General features: G+C 40.8%; 1 protein-coding gene across 1 annotated transcript; it reads right to left on the bottom strand.

Moving 5' to 3' along the window:
* Positions 1-2,671: 2,671 nt before the first annotated feature.
* Positions 2,672-15,610, bottom strand: LOC145551039 (uncharacterized). The gene is made up of 3 exons (XM_081604923.1): positions 6,015-15,610; positions 5,516-5,729; positions 2,672-5,161 (listed from the first exon to the last, which is right to left on the bottom strand). Exon 1 carries the CDS (start codon positions 8,612-8,614, stop codon positions 7,163-7,165), a length of 1,452 nt encoding a protein of 483 aa, XP_081461049.1. The 5' UTR covers positions 8,615-15,610; the 3' UTR covers positions 2,672-5,161; positions 5,516-5,729; positions 6,015-7,162.
* Positions 15,611-15,651: the final 41 nt, after the last annotated feature.

Below are 15,651 nucleotides of genomic sequence, written 5' to 3'. Positions count from 1 at the left end.
GGCACGGATGGTTTTCGGACCGCTTTTCACATTTCTACGTGTACATAGAGAGACGGGCAATGTGGCAGCACAAAACAACACCATGTCTGTCTGCTGGGGAAATGTCCTATACTGAATTTATGGAAGAACATGGCTACCCTTTCGCCAGCATTTCAGCTGTTCTGTGTTACCATAGCTATCTGCTGGCCATGTTTGATGGTCTGTTGGAAAATGCTTTGGTCTACATGGCCGGATGTGTACTCCTGCAGATTCTTTGAACACTGAGTTGTGATGTGTGTCGAGTCAGCTTGATCCAAGACGCTGCACCATCATTATTTGATGTTAACTACCACCTTCTCACTCTGAGAAACAACGGTGGCTTAGTGATTCCCTCACAAAAGACAGTGAAAGTGGTGAGAGCTACAAAGAAAGTGATCCCTGGTGCTGCAACAAATCAACCTCCAAAGCAGTCCACCGTCACATACGTTGTCCGTGAAGAGATTGGAACAGAGGATGTTTTCCTGCTGGGCGAACACATTGAAGAGACACAATTTGGCATTGACGATCATCATTCCAACTTGTTGTTATTGGTTGTGTCGGTGTTTCTGAATTGGAAGAATCACAGAAGAGTTTTCTCCGACAACTTTTATTTTATTTTTATTTCCTTTATTTAGCCAGGTAAACCCTGTTGAGATCTGGATGCCATTTTCAAGACGGACCTGGGCAGAAGTCTGCAATGCAAATACTTAAAACTCTGTCCAGCTTATAATCACAGGTTCAAGGGCTGGTGCTACCTCTTATCACATCTATGTCTTCATCTTCAATATCTCGTTTTAACCCTCTCACAGTGGGTTCCTCCTCCTGGATGCACCATACTGCGAACGTCACCTCTCTTGTAGTGCAGAAAGGCAGCACCAGAAAAAACCATAGGCCGTTTCAGAGTTTGTTTTCAATCCTCGTCGGCTAATCCAGCACAAGATCGCCTCATCTGGCTCGTTTTATCTGCGGGATCGTCTAAGACCAACGACACACAAAGCTGATGGGACAATTGGTCTGCACAACAGACACTTCAGATTGTCTATAACTGCCTACGAGAAGCCAACTTGCATGCTCGGCAAATTCCTCAACCTGACCCCGATCATGTTCAAAGGACTGTCAATCCGCTACAAATGGCCATACCACGATGTCATCAATGCCAATATGAAGATCAGTAACTACTGAAAATATATTTTGAGTTTATCTACATATTGCATAACCCAAATGTTGATGAAACTCATACAGTTGACATGAGGCGTTTATGTTTTTGTTCAGTGTAGATTCTCCTTAGGCTTATTAAAAATGCTGCAGAAGCCTGAGCCCGACCCAACTATCAAGAAAATAATTCTGGCTCAACCAATTCGGCTCAGGCTGAGGCCATAAATCTAAAATCTGATGAAATAACCACTACTTTTTCCTGTTAATTTTGCTTCTTTTAACAATAAACACCTATGTCAGTCTGTCAGTCTCTGCATTGCCTTGTGATTGACTGTTGACCTGTCCAGAGAGTATCCTGGGTTTCTCCTTCAGTGACCGTTGGAGATAGGCGTCAGCCCTCCAGACACCCTACAAGGATACGCAGGTATAGAAAATCAATAGACAGGTGAATGGAAATAGGAATGCAGTATGTACATGTGCAAGAAGGAGGCTGCTGTGTTTGGATTGTTGCCTTTTCGAACTGTATCCAGCAGAGACACAGGAGTCAAGGCTCAACAACCAGGGAATCACAGACAACGTCCCCTCCAGACCTCCAAGACTTAGCTGAATAAATCTGAAGCACAGTAACACTAAGATCATATCAGAAGAGATAGACATGGTGGACCACCGCCATGTGATTGAATGAACTTAAATTATGCATAGTATGAAAGGATTATAGAAAAAAAAAATAATCCATATGATTCTTTTGACCCATTTCTCTTTTTAGCTTCCATCTTTTACCCTCTTCAGTGCTACTTTGTCTCACGAACAACTACTTTGCTTTTGTCTCTCTTTTCTCAGCCTGAGAGGATCATGACTTTTAGGTGACCTACTTAACCGTTAGCAAGGCAAAGGGATTTCAAACAAAGGTAAAATATGAACAAAGGCTGTTTGGTGTGTTTATTGCTTCAAGAACCACTGAAATAGCCAGATCACGTTTTTATTTATTAATTTCTTACTTTCAGGAGACGTTGCTATTTCAAGACCATTATTTTTGTGCTTTTTTTTATGTAAAATACTTTGAACTGCCTTCTTGCTGAAAACTACAATACAAATAAACTTGATTTGGATAATAAAATGTTTAATTTCAGAATAACTACCCGATTTGATAGTTAAATTTTTAATTCAAATTAATTCAATAAATCAAACTTTCTACTCGTAGTATTTTATGAAAAGTTATTAATTGGTAAAATTATTTTGAGCTTTATGTCTATTATTCCTATTGCTGATTTTGCTGTTATTTTGGCTATTGTGAGTTTTACTAACTCGCTTCTAAAACATTGAGGATAACACTGTCAGAGAGCCTTGTTTGCCATTCCTGGGTTTCAAACACGTAACCTGGATGACGAAGGAAATTCAGATGGAGGTCCGGAAGTGGTTTTCTCTTGTTCAAAACAACCAGAGAAAAATGGATGCAACCAGTAATTAATGTCCTAAACAAGCTGGAACAGACGAGACATCTTGAAATTTTTTTATTTATTTATTTAGGATATGATCCGTATTATCCTTGTAAAAAATACCTCTCTTATAATCTTGAGGATTTACCCGGTGTTGAGATGTTCCACACAACTGTCTATCTGGAGCTGCAGACCTCATATTATACGATGAGCCAGAAGAAAGTTTCCAAAAGCCTGGAGAATACAATTATTTAGTTTCAGGTTGGGTCAAATTTAGGACTAGAAGAAGCATTAAATGGCTGTTGATTGGGTGAGTAGTGAGTTGTGCTATTTTAAGTAATTAGACTATGATAACAATGCTATCGCTAACAACAAACTAACTTTCTATGTGCGTTGATCTCCTGGTAAATAATTTATTTAGCTTCTGTAAACCCAAATTCATCCTGGAGTTGTTCGTTAATGTTGAGTTGCTGTTGGATTCAGGTCCAATGTAGGTCAACGATTCGCACTGATCTACAGAAACTCCGTGTTCGTGTCTGTTCGTGATCAGACACGAAGCATGTGGGGGAATAGTAACGGCTCACGATGACTGTATGGCTGGATAGGTTATATTTAAATTATTTCGATTTTTTTTTCTTTAAGAATGAAAGTCCCACTGAATAAAAATAATATTTTCTGTCCGTGACTCGGCACTGAGCTAGCTGCTAACAATATTAGTGCTCTGAGGACAACCAAGCTAGGGCGTAAAATAATATATCTTACCTTACATATGAATGCTTATCTTTCTAAGTAGCTGCCAGATAAAATATCTGAGAATACAATTTAAACGATCTGATCGTTTCTAGACAGTGGGTTGCTAACTCTGACATTGTGAGTTCTTATTTTTTGAGTTAGATGCACTTTTTTTCCTCAATGTGATCATCTTGTAAAAATCCAAATTGTAACTGGTTACTCTGTGGTTGGTTGGTTCAACAATAGCAAATGATTTAACTTCAAATGTAAGCTAACTTTCTGTCAGTAATGAATGTTTTCCACATGGAAGATTCTTGCTGGTGTATACATCTACATGTAGACTATTCTATAACTAAAATGGTCCAGTAAAACATGTTAATGGGACTTACATTATAGAGGGCATCTGTAAATAAAATTAAATGTAATTCAGTGATAATGTCCAGGAGTAAAGATCAAACAATTTTTTCTGTGCAAGTGCTCTTGGGGTTTGGGGCAGTACCTTAAAGGTCCTATAAAAATGGTGTGATTATAGCTGGAGTCAAGGCAATCATGTCCTAAGATATTGAATAGGGAATGCTTGTGTGCGTGCGTGTGTGTGTGTGTGTGTGTGTGTGCGCGTGTGTGTGTGTGTGTGTGTGTGTGTGTGCGCGCGTGTGTGTGTGTTGTAGGGATAGGGTGCCTGTTCTGCCTCCACATTATTGCATTTTGTGGACTGTGAAATGGCAGGTTAATGCGAGCTGTTCCCTCTTCGTCTGGTCCTATACAGAAATGCATGCATCACACGTACATAAACACACATGATCTCTTTGGCTGGGTTGAGACCGACAAGACAAATAAGGGTCAAATCTGGAATTGCTGTATTGCGGTCACACACCTGCTCCTATCTGAGGTTTCTTCCTGCCTGAATGTTACATTTCACAATTCAACTACTTTTTTTAAAAAAATTACTAATTTTTAAGATTATTCCTTCTTTTAAACAGACTGTTAAAATGTTTTTTATTCGTTTTTTTTTAGATTATGTTAACTCTCAACTATTAATTTCTGATCCACTCACCCTTGAGGTTTTGAAACATTTTACTACTGAACCAGTACAAAGAGCAAGCCGATGTAATAAGAGGGACACTTGAAGTAGTATTTCGATAGTCCTCATCGCACATATAGTCATAACATAGCGCTGTAAGTGTAAACTACAGAGAACCATTCCTACCATAATTACAAATAAATACAGGAATAAATAAATGACTTGTTAAAATATTTGCAGTACTAAAAAGCAGCTTGAAAGATAAATTTTTGCCATTAAATGCGAGAAATTGCTAAAGATTTAATAATTGATAAATTAATAACATTGAGGCACGTTTTAATGAAATTTTTAGGTGTAATTTATCTTTGTACTTTTATGCATTTTTTGTTTAAACCTATAACTTTCAGTCACTTTTTATTTTTGTTATTTTACAAGTTATTTTGTTCTAAACATTAATTTGGAACTGTCCTCATTCAGGAACTAGTATCAGGAGTAGTATCAATGAAGTATCTATGAACTAGTATCAATGAAGCCTTCTGAACTTCCAGGTTGATGGGTCTGAAATCCGTCTGTCCATCCGTCTGTCCGTCCGTCCGCCTGCCCGCCCGCCCGCCCGTCCGTCCGTCCGTCCGTCCGTCCACTTCATCCAGGGTTGGGTCGCGGGGGCAGCAGCTTCAGAAGGGAAGCCCAGACTTCCCAGGCTTCAATACCTTGGGGGAGCAGACTCATGTTCTTGGCCATACAGAAGGTCTCCGTTGAGAACAAGGAGTTTGGGTTTCGCTTAAGTCTCCTGAAGATCCTGGATGTAAAATTACAAAATTTACAGAAAAGACACAATCACAAATCCAACTTTAAGAATGACTGAATTCAATCTTATAGCTGTCTCCACTGCAAATAACTTGTAATTAGCCAGCAATTTCAAATGTTCAGAGTAATTTTATGTTCTTAAAAATATAGCACTAACCCAACCTCTGACTCAACAAATTCAACCCAGAAATTGGGTTATGAAAAGAACCCAGCATTTTTTACTGTGTATCTCTAGCAGGAGGCGGTGTACACCCTGGAAAAGGTCGCTAGCAACACAGAGACAGGACAAAACAACCATGCATGCACACATCCATACATAAGGATGAGTTTACAGAAATCAATTAACCTAACAGCCTTGCTTTTGGACTTTGGGAGGAAGCCGGAGTACCCGGAGAGAACCTAGGCATGCATTGGGAGAACATGTAAACTCCATGAAGAAAGACCCGGGGCTAGGAATTGAAGCCAGGACCTTCTTGCTGCAAGGCAACAGTGCTACCAAGTGCACCACTGTGCAGGACCTGGGCTGATGAGCAGGTGTGAGTGGAGGGAGTGGAAGCAGCCTGTGAAGGGAAAGAGAAAGTGGCAAAGGAAAAGGGGAAAGATTACACAAGGGGAAACAACCAAAATACAAACACAAAGGAGTAAGGAGACTAAAGGAACCTAATTAAACTAGAACAAAGGAAAATAACTAGAAACAAGAAATAAGCATAATTAGAAGCACCAATGAAGAACAGATGTGGAAAACAAGGCAGAATTAAATGGAAACAACTAAGGAACACCAAAGGAATCTGAGGAGGATGCTGGCGAACAGCAGCCTTGGAGGACGCTGGCAGCAGAGCAAGTACCTTGGTGGACGTTGGCGGCAGAACAGGAACCTTGGAGATACTGGTACTTGAGGTACTTGACACAAAGCCTTGGAGGTCAGCCGGGAGACCAACAGGACTCACCAGGAAGCCTTGGAGGTCGTCCGGGAGACCTATAGGTCTTGTCACAAAGTCCTGGAGGTCAGCCGGAAGACCAACGGGACTCACACAAAGCCCTGGAGGTCAGACCAACAGGACTCACCAGGAAGCCTTGGAGGTCGTCCGGGAGGCCTATAGGTCTTGTCACAAAGTCCTGGAGGTCAGCCGGGAGACCAACGGGACTCACACAAAGCCCTGGAGGTCAGACCAACAGGACTTGCTATGAAGCCCTGGAGGCAGGCCGGGAAACCACCAGGACCCACAACAAAACCCTGGAGGTCAGCCGGGAGACCAACAGGACTCACCAGGAAGCCTTGAAGGTCGTCCGGGAGACCTATAGGTCTTGTCACAAAGTCCTGGAGGTCAGCCGGGAGACCAACGGGACTCACACAAAGCCCTGGAGGTCAGACCGGAGACCAACAGGACTTGCTATGAAGTCCTGGAGGCAGACCGGGAAACCTACAGGACTCACCACAAAGCCCTGGAAGTCAGCCGAGAGACCAACAGGACTTGCTATGAAGTCCTGGAGGCAGACCGGGAAACCTACAGGACTCACCACAAAGCCCTGGACGTCAGCCGAGAGACCAACAGGACTTGCTATGAAGCCTTGGAGGCAGGCCGGGAAACTACCAGGACCCACAACAAAATCCTGGAGGTCAGCCGGGAGACCAACGGGACTCACCCCAAAGCCCTGGAGGTCAAGAGACCAACGGGACTCACCACGAAGCCTTGGAGGTCAACTGGGAGACCAACGGGACTCACCACAAAGTCCTGGAGGTCAGCCCGGAGACCAACGGGACTTGCTATGAAGCCCTGGAGGCAGGCCAGGAAACCTACAGAACCCACAACAAAGCCCTTAAAATCAGCCGGGAGACCAACGGGACTCAACACAAATCCCTTGAGGTCAGCCCCCAAGTGTCAAGCTCCATCGACACCGTAGTCCTGTTGTCCTCAAGCTTTTCTGCCACCGACAATCAAGCATGAAGCTTGGAGGCCTCATGACCCTTTATTTAGAATGACCATGCTTCAACTCAGTGCCTGAGATTGACTGTTTGGTACATTCTCCCAAGTGTACTGGTGAAACCTCTGACCACACGTCTGAATATAGGTGGCCGCTCCTGAGGCTGGTCTGAAAACGGCTGGTTGTCTTCGTCGTCTTCCTCTTCTGATAGCTCCTCGTTCTGCTGCTCCTCTTTGTCCCTCAGCCTTTGGTTGAGCTGTTCCACTTCAAGCTCAAGGTTAGTATTCATACGCTCCAAGCATTTTATTTCCTGCTCGGAGGCGACGCTTCTGTACTGCAGGCCCATGTATGTCAGCTTGAGGTGGTTTTTTTCCTCTGCCAAGGCGCTCTTTGCCTTGCGGAGCATGTCGTTTTCCTCCTGCAGGGAGGCGTTATCGTCTTCTAGTTCGGTGTTCTGCTGCTCCAAAATGTTGTTGTTCCGCTCCAGGGTGGCGACGTTCCGCTCCAAGGCGATCTTTCTGTCCTTCAGGGCGGTGTTCTCCTGCTCCAAAGCGGCGTTATCCTGCTCCAGGGTTGCGTTTGCTTGTTCCAATACGGCATCTATTCGCTCCAAGACGATGATTCTCTGCTCCAGGGAGGTGTTCTTCTGCTCCAGGGTGGTGATGTTCCGCTCCAGGGTGGTGATGTTCTGCTCCATGGTGGTGCCTCTCTGCTGCAAGTCGATGTTTCTCTTCTTCAGGGCGGTGTTCTCCTGTTCCAAGGCGGTGTTATCCTGCTCCAGGGCGATGTGTGCCTTCTCCAAGGCTTCGTCTATCTGCTCCAAGACGGTCTTCTGCTGCTCCAAGGCAATGTTTTTCATCTTCAGTGCGCTGTTCTCCTGCTCCAGGTTGGTGCCTCTCTGCTCCAACGCTATCTTCCTCTCCTTCAGGGCGGTGTTCTCCTGCTCCATGGAGGCATTATCCTTCTCTAGGGTAGCGTTTGCCTGCTCTAAAACCGCATCTATTCGCTCCAAGGCAATGCTTCTCTGCTCCAGGGAGGTATTTCTCTGCTCCAGGTTTGTGTTTTTCTTCTCCAGATCAGTGCATTTCTGCTCCAGGATGATTTTTTCCTTCTCTAGAGCAGTGAATTTCTGTTCCAGGGTGGTGTTTTTCTGCTCCAGGGCAGTGTATTTCAGCTTCATGGCGGTCTTCTCCTGATCGAAGGCGGCGTTTGACTGCTCCACGATGAAGTCTATTTGCTCTAAGGTGGTCTGTTCCAGGGACGTGTTTTTCTGCTGCAGGGTGATGTTTTCCTTCTCTAGGGCAGCGCATTTCTTCTTCAGGGAGGTTTTTTCTTTCTCCAGGGCTGCGCATTTCTGCTCCAGGGTGGTTCTGTCCTCTGCCAGTGTGGTGTTCTTCTCCTTTAAACTTTTGTTTTCTGCAAAAAGTTTTTTAATGTTCTCATCGTCTTTTTGAAGAAGCTGTTCAATTTGCAACTTCAGAGCCTCGTGCTCTTGTATGAGGTTTTTTGTTTCCATTGACATGTTGATTTCTTTGAAGATTGCGTGCAGCTTCTGTCTGTAGTTAAAGTTTATGTAGTCTGGACAAATCCAAAATCATCTTATTGCAACTTTGTTTTCTTTGTTCTCTGTTCTCTTTGTGACATCAATTTGCGTGATGTCACAAATTGATGTCACTACCTCAGCAGAACAACTAGAAAACTGCTGAAGTTTGAATAAAAACTAATTTTACGACTGAATGCTAGTCCATGGGCCAGAGGCCAAAATTTGACATTTTTGTCCATTTCAGGGTGGCAAAGTCTATGAATAATTTTTGAACAGATACATGTCTCTAGTTAATATTTTTGTATGATAGCCCTTCCAAAATGGTAGTTGAGTCATAGTTATCAGGTCATGAAGTAAACAACCCCTTTGGAAAAATTCTGTTTTTTTAGACTGGTGAATGTCTGGTTTAGGCTCATGGTATGGGCATTTATCAAAGGTTTATAATATAGTGTTTGGTATCTTCTTAAAGGGGACACTCTTGGCTTTCATTTAAACCAGGTTTTGAGTGTCTCTGACCAACACAGAGGTCACTAGAGCTCGTTAAACCACAAATTATACACATTTTTTCCACACCTTTTGACCAAACTAGAGACATTTATTTTATCCCAGTGGTATTCAGGGACATCAGGGACACAAGAGTTAACAACTAAAATACTCAGCAGACTCTAAGGCAGTGGTTCTTAACCTGGGTTCGATTGAACCCCAGGGGTTCGATGAGTCGGTCTCAGGGGTTCGGTGGAGCCTCTGCCGCTGAGGTAAAGACACACTTGTGTAAAGTCGTGATGACGCGCCCCGCTTTGCCATCACTTGCTGCAGAGGATCACGTTACATTGCTTAGCCAATCAGTGCTGCGGAGGAGCACTGATTGAAGGAGCTCCACTCTCAGCAGGGATTTTAACTTGTGTCTTTAATTACTTCAGCAAAGCTCACAGTTTTTACCAGATTCTGTAGCTTTCGGTGTACTTCTAAAGCTGCTCCTTAGTCACGTCTTTTCGGGGTCGGGCTTTCAGAAATCAAAATAAGGGACGCCCACTAATGCGCGTTGTCGTAGTCTCATGAGCGGGGGGAGGGCGGAGAGACTGCTGAGGCAGCGTGTCGGTTAGTCTTTGTTACCCAGAAAGCAGTTGGGCACAGTATCGCAACACCAAAACCACGAGGGAAACAATGACTGGGGCAGACTACTATATAAAGTACTCGGGTACCACTTCTTTATTATTATACATAATTGTAAAATCGCGCTCCGTATAGGTTCAATATAGGTCGGTTATCAAGAGATGGGTGGCAACCCTAAACACAACTAATATAATTACATTACTAAATCAGAATACTGCAAATTATTTATTATTAATTTTTCATTCTCTTAAAAGTGTAGAGCTAATTAATCAATCAATCAAATTTGATTTGTATAGCACATTTCAGCAGCAAGGCATTTCAAAGTGCTTTATATCAATAAACACAAAAATAGAGTTATGCAACATTGAATAGACAGTGAGACAAGAAATAAAATGAAATGAAAAACATTAAAGACTTAAAAAGAAATTAAAAACATGGAAGACATCAAAACCCGCACTCTAACCCTAATTTAGCCATAAGCAACTCTAAACAGGTGGATTTTAAGTTGAGATTTAAAGGCACCCAGTGTTTCAGCTGTTTTACAGTTTTCTGGAAGTTTGTTCCAGATGTGTGGTGCATAGAAACTGAATGCTGCTTCTCCTCGTTTGGTTCTGGTTCTGGGGATGCAGAGCAGACCAGAACCAGAAGATCTGAGGGGTCTAGACGGTTGGTACAACAATAACAGCTCTTTAATGCATTGTGGTGCTAAACCGTTCAGTGATTTATAAACTAACAACAGTATTTTAAAGTCTATTCTTTGAGCTACAGGGAGCCAGTGTAGGGACTTTAAAACTGGTGTTATGTGCTCTATCTTCCTGGTTTTAGTCAGAACGCGAGCAGCAGCGTTCTGGATCAGCTGCAGCTGTTTGATTGATTTGTTAGTCAGACCTGTGAAGACGCTGTTGCAATAATCAATGCGGCTAAAGATAAACGCATGGATGAGTTTCTCTAGATCGTGCTGAGACATAAGTCCTCTAATTAATTATCTAACCAAGACCTTAAAGTGGTTCCAGTTTCTCTCGATGGCCAACCTGTTGAAACTGTGGCAAATTTTAAATACCTTGCGTCGTTCCTGGACAGTCAGCTCAACTTTGCTGAAAACACTGAATATATTTTGAAGAACTGTTCTGAGTCCAGTTTCTAGTGAAAATATCTTAGTACATTTAAAATAAGACAAAACTGATTAATAAGATTTTACTTTTGCTTGACAATCTTTTGAGCAAGATATATAGACGCTTGTTTAAATAAATAATTCCTTAATATTGATTAATACAACTACTAGTTCCACTGGTGAAATATTTCATTTATAATATGAAATGTTATGTGGAATAATCTGATGATGTAAGAAATTAAACAAATAGATCAGTCAGTCTTTAAACAGAAAAATAAAACTGATTTAAATCTCTGACATCTCTGTATTTCCTCCTTCCGTAGCACAGAAGGTTCTCATATGTGAGCATTTATCAGAGCTAGCTTGGTAAATCTGGCTAATCGTTGCTAATATTCTCCATCAAAATAAGAAAATTGACACTTGTCATGTTCCATAATTTAAAAAAAAAAACTTGAGCTTAAAGACATATCAAGGAAATGTCCGGTTATTTTCTCTGTTTTTCTATCATACTGTTAAGCTGACAGCTCCATCAGCCTGTAAAGAGCCTGGTGTTCGGATCTACTTCTTCCCCGTTCAAACACGCCGTGTTCGAAAGGTTCCGATCATCATGAGTCCGCGCAGTCAAGAAATTTAGTCTAATTCCTATAAATGTTATCAGGAGAATACAAAAGATCCTGCTATTTCGTCCATTACAAAAAACATGCACCTACAAGCAAAAATGACCATTTCTAAATGTGATACTTTCATTAATTATTAGCAAACATGTCTGGGGAAAAATTTCCACACATAAAGCAAAAAACTGGTTTTGTTGTTATGAGTGAGAAAATATTTGATCATCAACTACAACATAAAACAAAACGTGGTTTTAAAACATTTATCTTCCAATAAAAAAAAATCTGAGCAGTGTGGCCTGCATTTGTACTTAGCTTCACCCATCTTCCCTTTAAATCTGACTCCAGCTTTTCAACTGAAGTTAAAAAATTTAAAAATTTAAATGGCTGAACTTTATTTATTTTGGAGCATCATAGTTAGGTGGGGTGATAACAAATATAAATGCAACACTTTCCTGAACATTGCAAGATTTGTGATAATTCGTGTATTCTTATACTTTAACTATTGATCCATCTTAAGGAAATCTAATAAAATGTAGAAACAGTAAGTACTGGATTCATTCTGACAGGCTTATAGGAGCTGTTTGATGTAGAAAAATCAGGCATATTTAAAATAAAATTCCTCAGTTACATTTATTGTTGCCCTCCAGATGTCTCTTTCACCTCCTTCACCATCCTGGTGTAAGGAAATACTCAGGTTCTCGACTGTTCATATTTGCAGGTTTATCTAATGATCGCTTGGCGTTATGGTTGCCATCTTTCAGAAATCAAAATAAGGGACGCCCACCATGGCGTGTCACCCTACTTTCATGGGGTGGGATGGCCGCTGCAGCGATAGACAATATTTATAGCAGTGTTTTCTGTTTTTAAAAAGTGATCCAGAGGGGGTGCTGTGATGGCGCAGGGGCAAAGCACAACCCACATACTGAGACCTTAGTCATCGTGGCGGGGGTCGCAGGCCGCATGTCTTCCCCCTCTTTCATTACAAACTTTCCTGTCAAACTACCTCCAAATAAAGACAACTATAGCCAACAAAACCTTTAAAAAGTGATCCAGAGAGCAATCATTCATACATTGAGTACTCCAATCAGAGTTAAACAAGTTTAATTAAGCAAGTGTAAAATGTATTTGGTAAACTGCTCAAGTACTGAGTAACTGATCATGATACCTAATTTAATAATCACAATGTGTCCTCAAACAGGGCTCCAAAAGTATAAAAGTTATGTGAAAATTATGATATTGTAAAGAGTATTACTAAAATATTTATACAAGTGAGGAGTTAGGTTTGGAGGCTGGTTCTAGATCAAATTTACCACGGGGGCCTGGGTAGTGAGTGTTTTTCCATGGCGACACTTAAAAAAGAATGAAACAAAAAAAACAGCAATATTTTATCATTTGATGTAATAAGTGAGCCAAAGAGCCACTTGTTTCTCCAGAGATTCAGTTCGCAGATCCCTGGTAGATGGAAAGTGTGATCCTATCTCCATACAGCAGCTAAACGTTCAGCACTATAATTTTTTATTCATTGTTAAACTAAAATTGTGAAGGTTAAATAAAATCCACCACTGAGTATCAACATAAGACATTTATTTAGTATAACATTTGGTTCGCCGTTGGCCCCCGTCCAGAACCGCCCCTGTGCTGCAGGTCTGGGTCTGGTGCATTAATGACCACTGAACAATGAATTCATAAACTATTTAAACATTTCAAAATAAAACATACAGAAAGCCCTAACAAACCTTTTAAAGTAGGAAGTATTTATGTATTTACTGTTAATCTAATGTATGATTTGTTCTTTAAATGATCATTTGTATTATTTTGGCTGATATTATTATACATTAAATAAGCACAATAAGAAACTTAATCATAGCAAAATGTTACCATATCAGGGTTTGCTGCAGGCCCGTGCAGAGACCATTAAAGGGGCAGGTGCTCAAAAACAAAAAAAAGGGCACATCTAACTGCATTCTAGGACAGAATATTAACAAAGCCACTCAGTTTTCAGAGTTTAATAAACAATGATAAATTACAAAAATGTGAGATATACAATCAAAGCTAACAAACATCTCCATACAGAGCACACTATGCCTATGCAAGATATTTTATTAGTCATTTCTTTCTGCAGGTCTATTTTGTTCTAGGAACGTATTGCAATATTCAAACCCGCAATTTAGCAAGATATGTAAATCAGAGCTAGACCACCAGACATATTTTGTCTTTACAGAATTACACTATTAAAAATATAAACAAGGGCACAATGCAACCTTTTAGTGACTGTAATCTATAAAAGAGCTGCCTGATACTGCAGTGGAGATGAAGATGGTCCATTCAGGGAAGCAGAGCTGCATCAAACTTTAACGTGGAACTGCAAAAAAAAAGAAAAAAACAAAAGCAAAAATTGAATTGTTAATGTATGTCACCATGAGAAAAGCCTACTGAGTTTTGCTTAAAAAAACTTTTTTTAAACATTTAAATCACATTCGTCTCATGAAGTGCATTTTTTTTGCAAAACAAACTTATTTTGCATGTCAGAAATCTATTCTTAATATTCTAAGTTTTTGTTGGAGTCAAAGTTTTGCTTGTGATTCTCACATGAGTCGTGGGCTGAGCCCAAAATCGCAACAAAAGATTTATGATGTGTGCAAATAAAAGTTTATGTTTGGCAAATAACTTTAAGTTCACAAGACAAAAATTAGTTTTTTAATTTAAAAAAGTTTTTTAAACAAAACGATTTGTTTTTTAAAAAAGAAATCATTACAATTCCAAAAGTTTTGATTACAATTTTATTTTACTTAACTGAGGTTAGTTTTTTTCCCCCCCCATTGAATAATTGGGAAAAAAAAAAAATTAACTTCATAGTTTGCGAACCAGACCCTAAACTTAAAGTCTGGGTTGAGTTTTTTCCCCCCTTCATTAATGTCACTTTTATTACATTCATTATATCTATCGTGGTAATTCAGGGTGAGTTATTTTTAATTCTAAATGAATATCCTTGTTGGACTTTTATTTAAGTGTTATTCTCCTTCAAGATACATTTACCTAAAGCCTGAATAAATGGCGTTAGGTAAAGGAAATTAGAAGATTGGACATATATCCATTATGGAGATGATCGGTTTTGGACGGGCGATGTGCCCTTATTGCATAAGCGATAATGAAGAATGACTGATATCATTAAAATACAGGGAAGAAGCTTTTTAGTCATCTTGTTTTGCTAGCAAAGTCGTTAGCTAGCAGCTAGCTAATAGCGCACCAACAACAGCCTAATGTCTGTATGATAAAAATACTGAATCGATAGATAAGAACAGTTTCTCCTCACCTGGCTGTCTCCTGCCACTCAGTGGTTCTTCAGAGAAAGAACCACTTTCTCTGAAGAAATACAACAGTGTCTGTTGTATTTCATTACCTCTCTGCTTAATACACGACTCCGAGCTGAAGCAGAAACGATACTTCAACGTTTTCTGTCATCTGACAAGTAGCAAGTCTACTCCACTTTATTCACCAAAAACGTTTTTTTTTTATTAACCAAAAACTGTTCTGTAATCTGGAACGTTCGCTACGTTTAGCTCCAGTTAGCCTCCTTATCGCACTGCAGAGGCAACTGCGTCAAGCCTCACGGGCAAAAGGTCAAAGGTAACAAGATGACCGGAGGGCTTATTATGTTGTACAAAAAATGATAAAAATAATTTTAGTACATGTTATGCGTCAGAAGAGGGCTTAGAAAATAATACAAAAAAATAAAAATTTACCAAAAGGGCACTTAGGGGCAAGGAGCAAAAAGGGCAGGTGCTCAAGCACCCCCCCCCCCCCTTCCCCTCTGCACGTGCCTGGTCTGCTGTGTTCCTCTCCTGATCTGTTCTGTCTGGCATCGCATTGCGCCATGATGGACACTTTTTTTTTCCCTGTGTTCATCCTCACTAATATTATTCAGCCTGGAATTTGCGTTTTCCTTCCATCTTTACGAGAGGTTTTTCTTCTAAGGACGGTGGAGTATCGGGTCGAGGATGTTTCAAAAAGATCCGGCGGCTGCGTAGTGTTCGTCTCTAGGCAGCCATGACGACAGCGTCGGTCCGTAGCGTTCTGGGGTCCTGTGTAGCTCCCGCAACGAGAATTTAGCTGACTTTAATATTTCCTGTTTTATTTTGGTCATTATTGTTACACTTGAGCCGTTTTCGCACTGCAAG

The sequence above is a fragment of the Poecilia reticulata genome, chromosome 1, assembly GCF_904066995.2.
Source record: "Poecilia reticulata chromosome 1, P_reticulata-male-v2, whole genome shotgun sequence".
NCBI lineage: Eukaryota > Metazoa > Chordata > Actinopteri > Cyprinodontiformes > Poeciliidae > Poecilia > Poecilia reticulata.
Note: the sequence above shows the minus strand (reverse complement) of the source record. Positions and strands in the feature narration are given on the sequence as shown.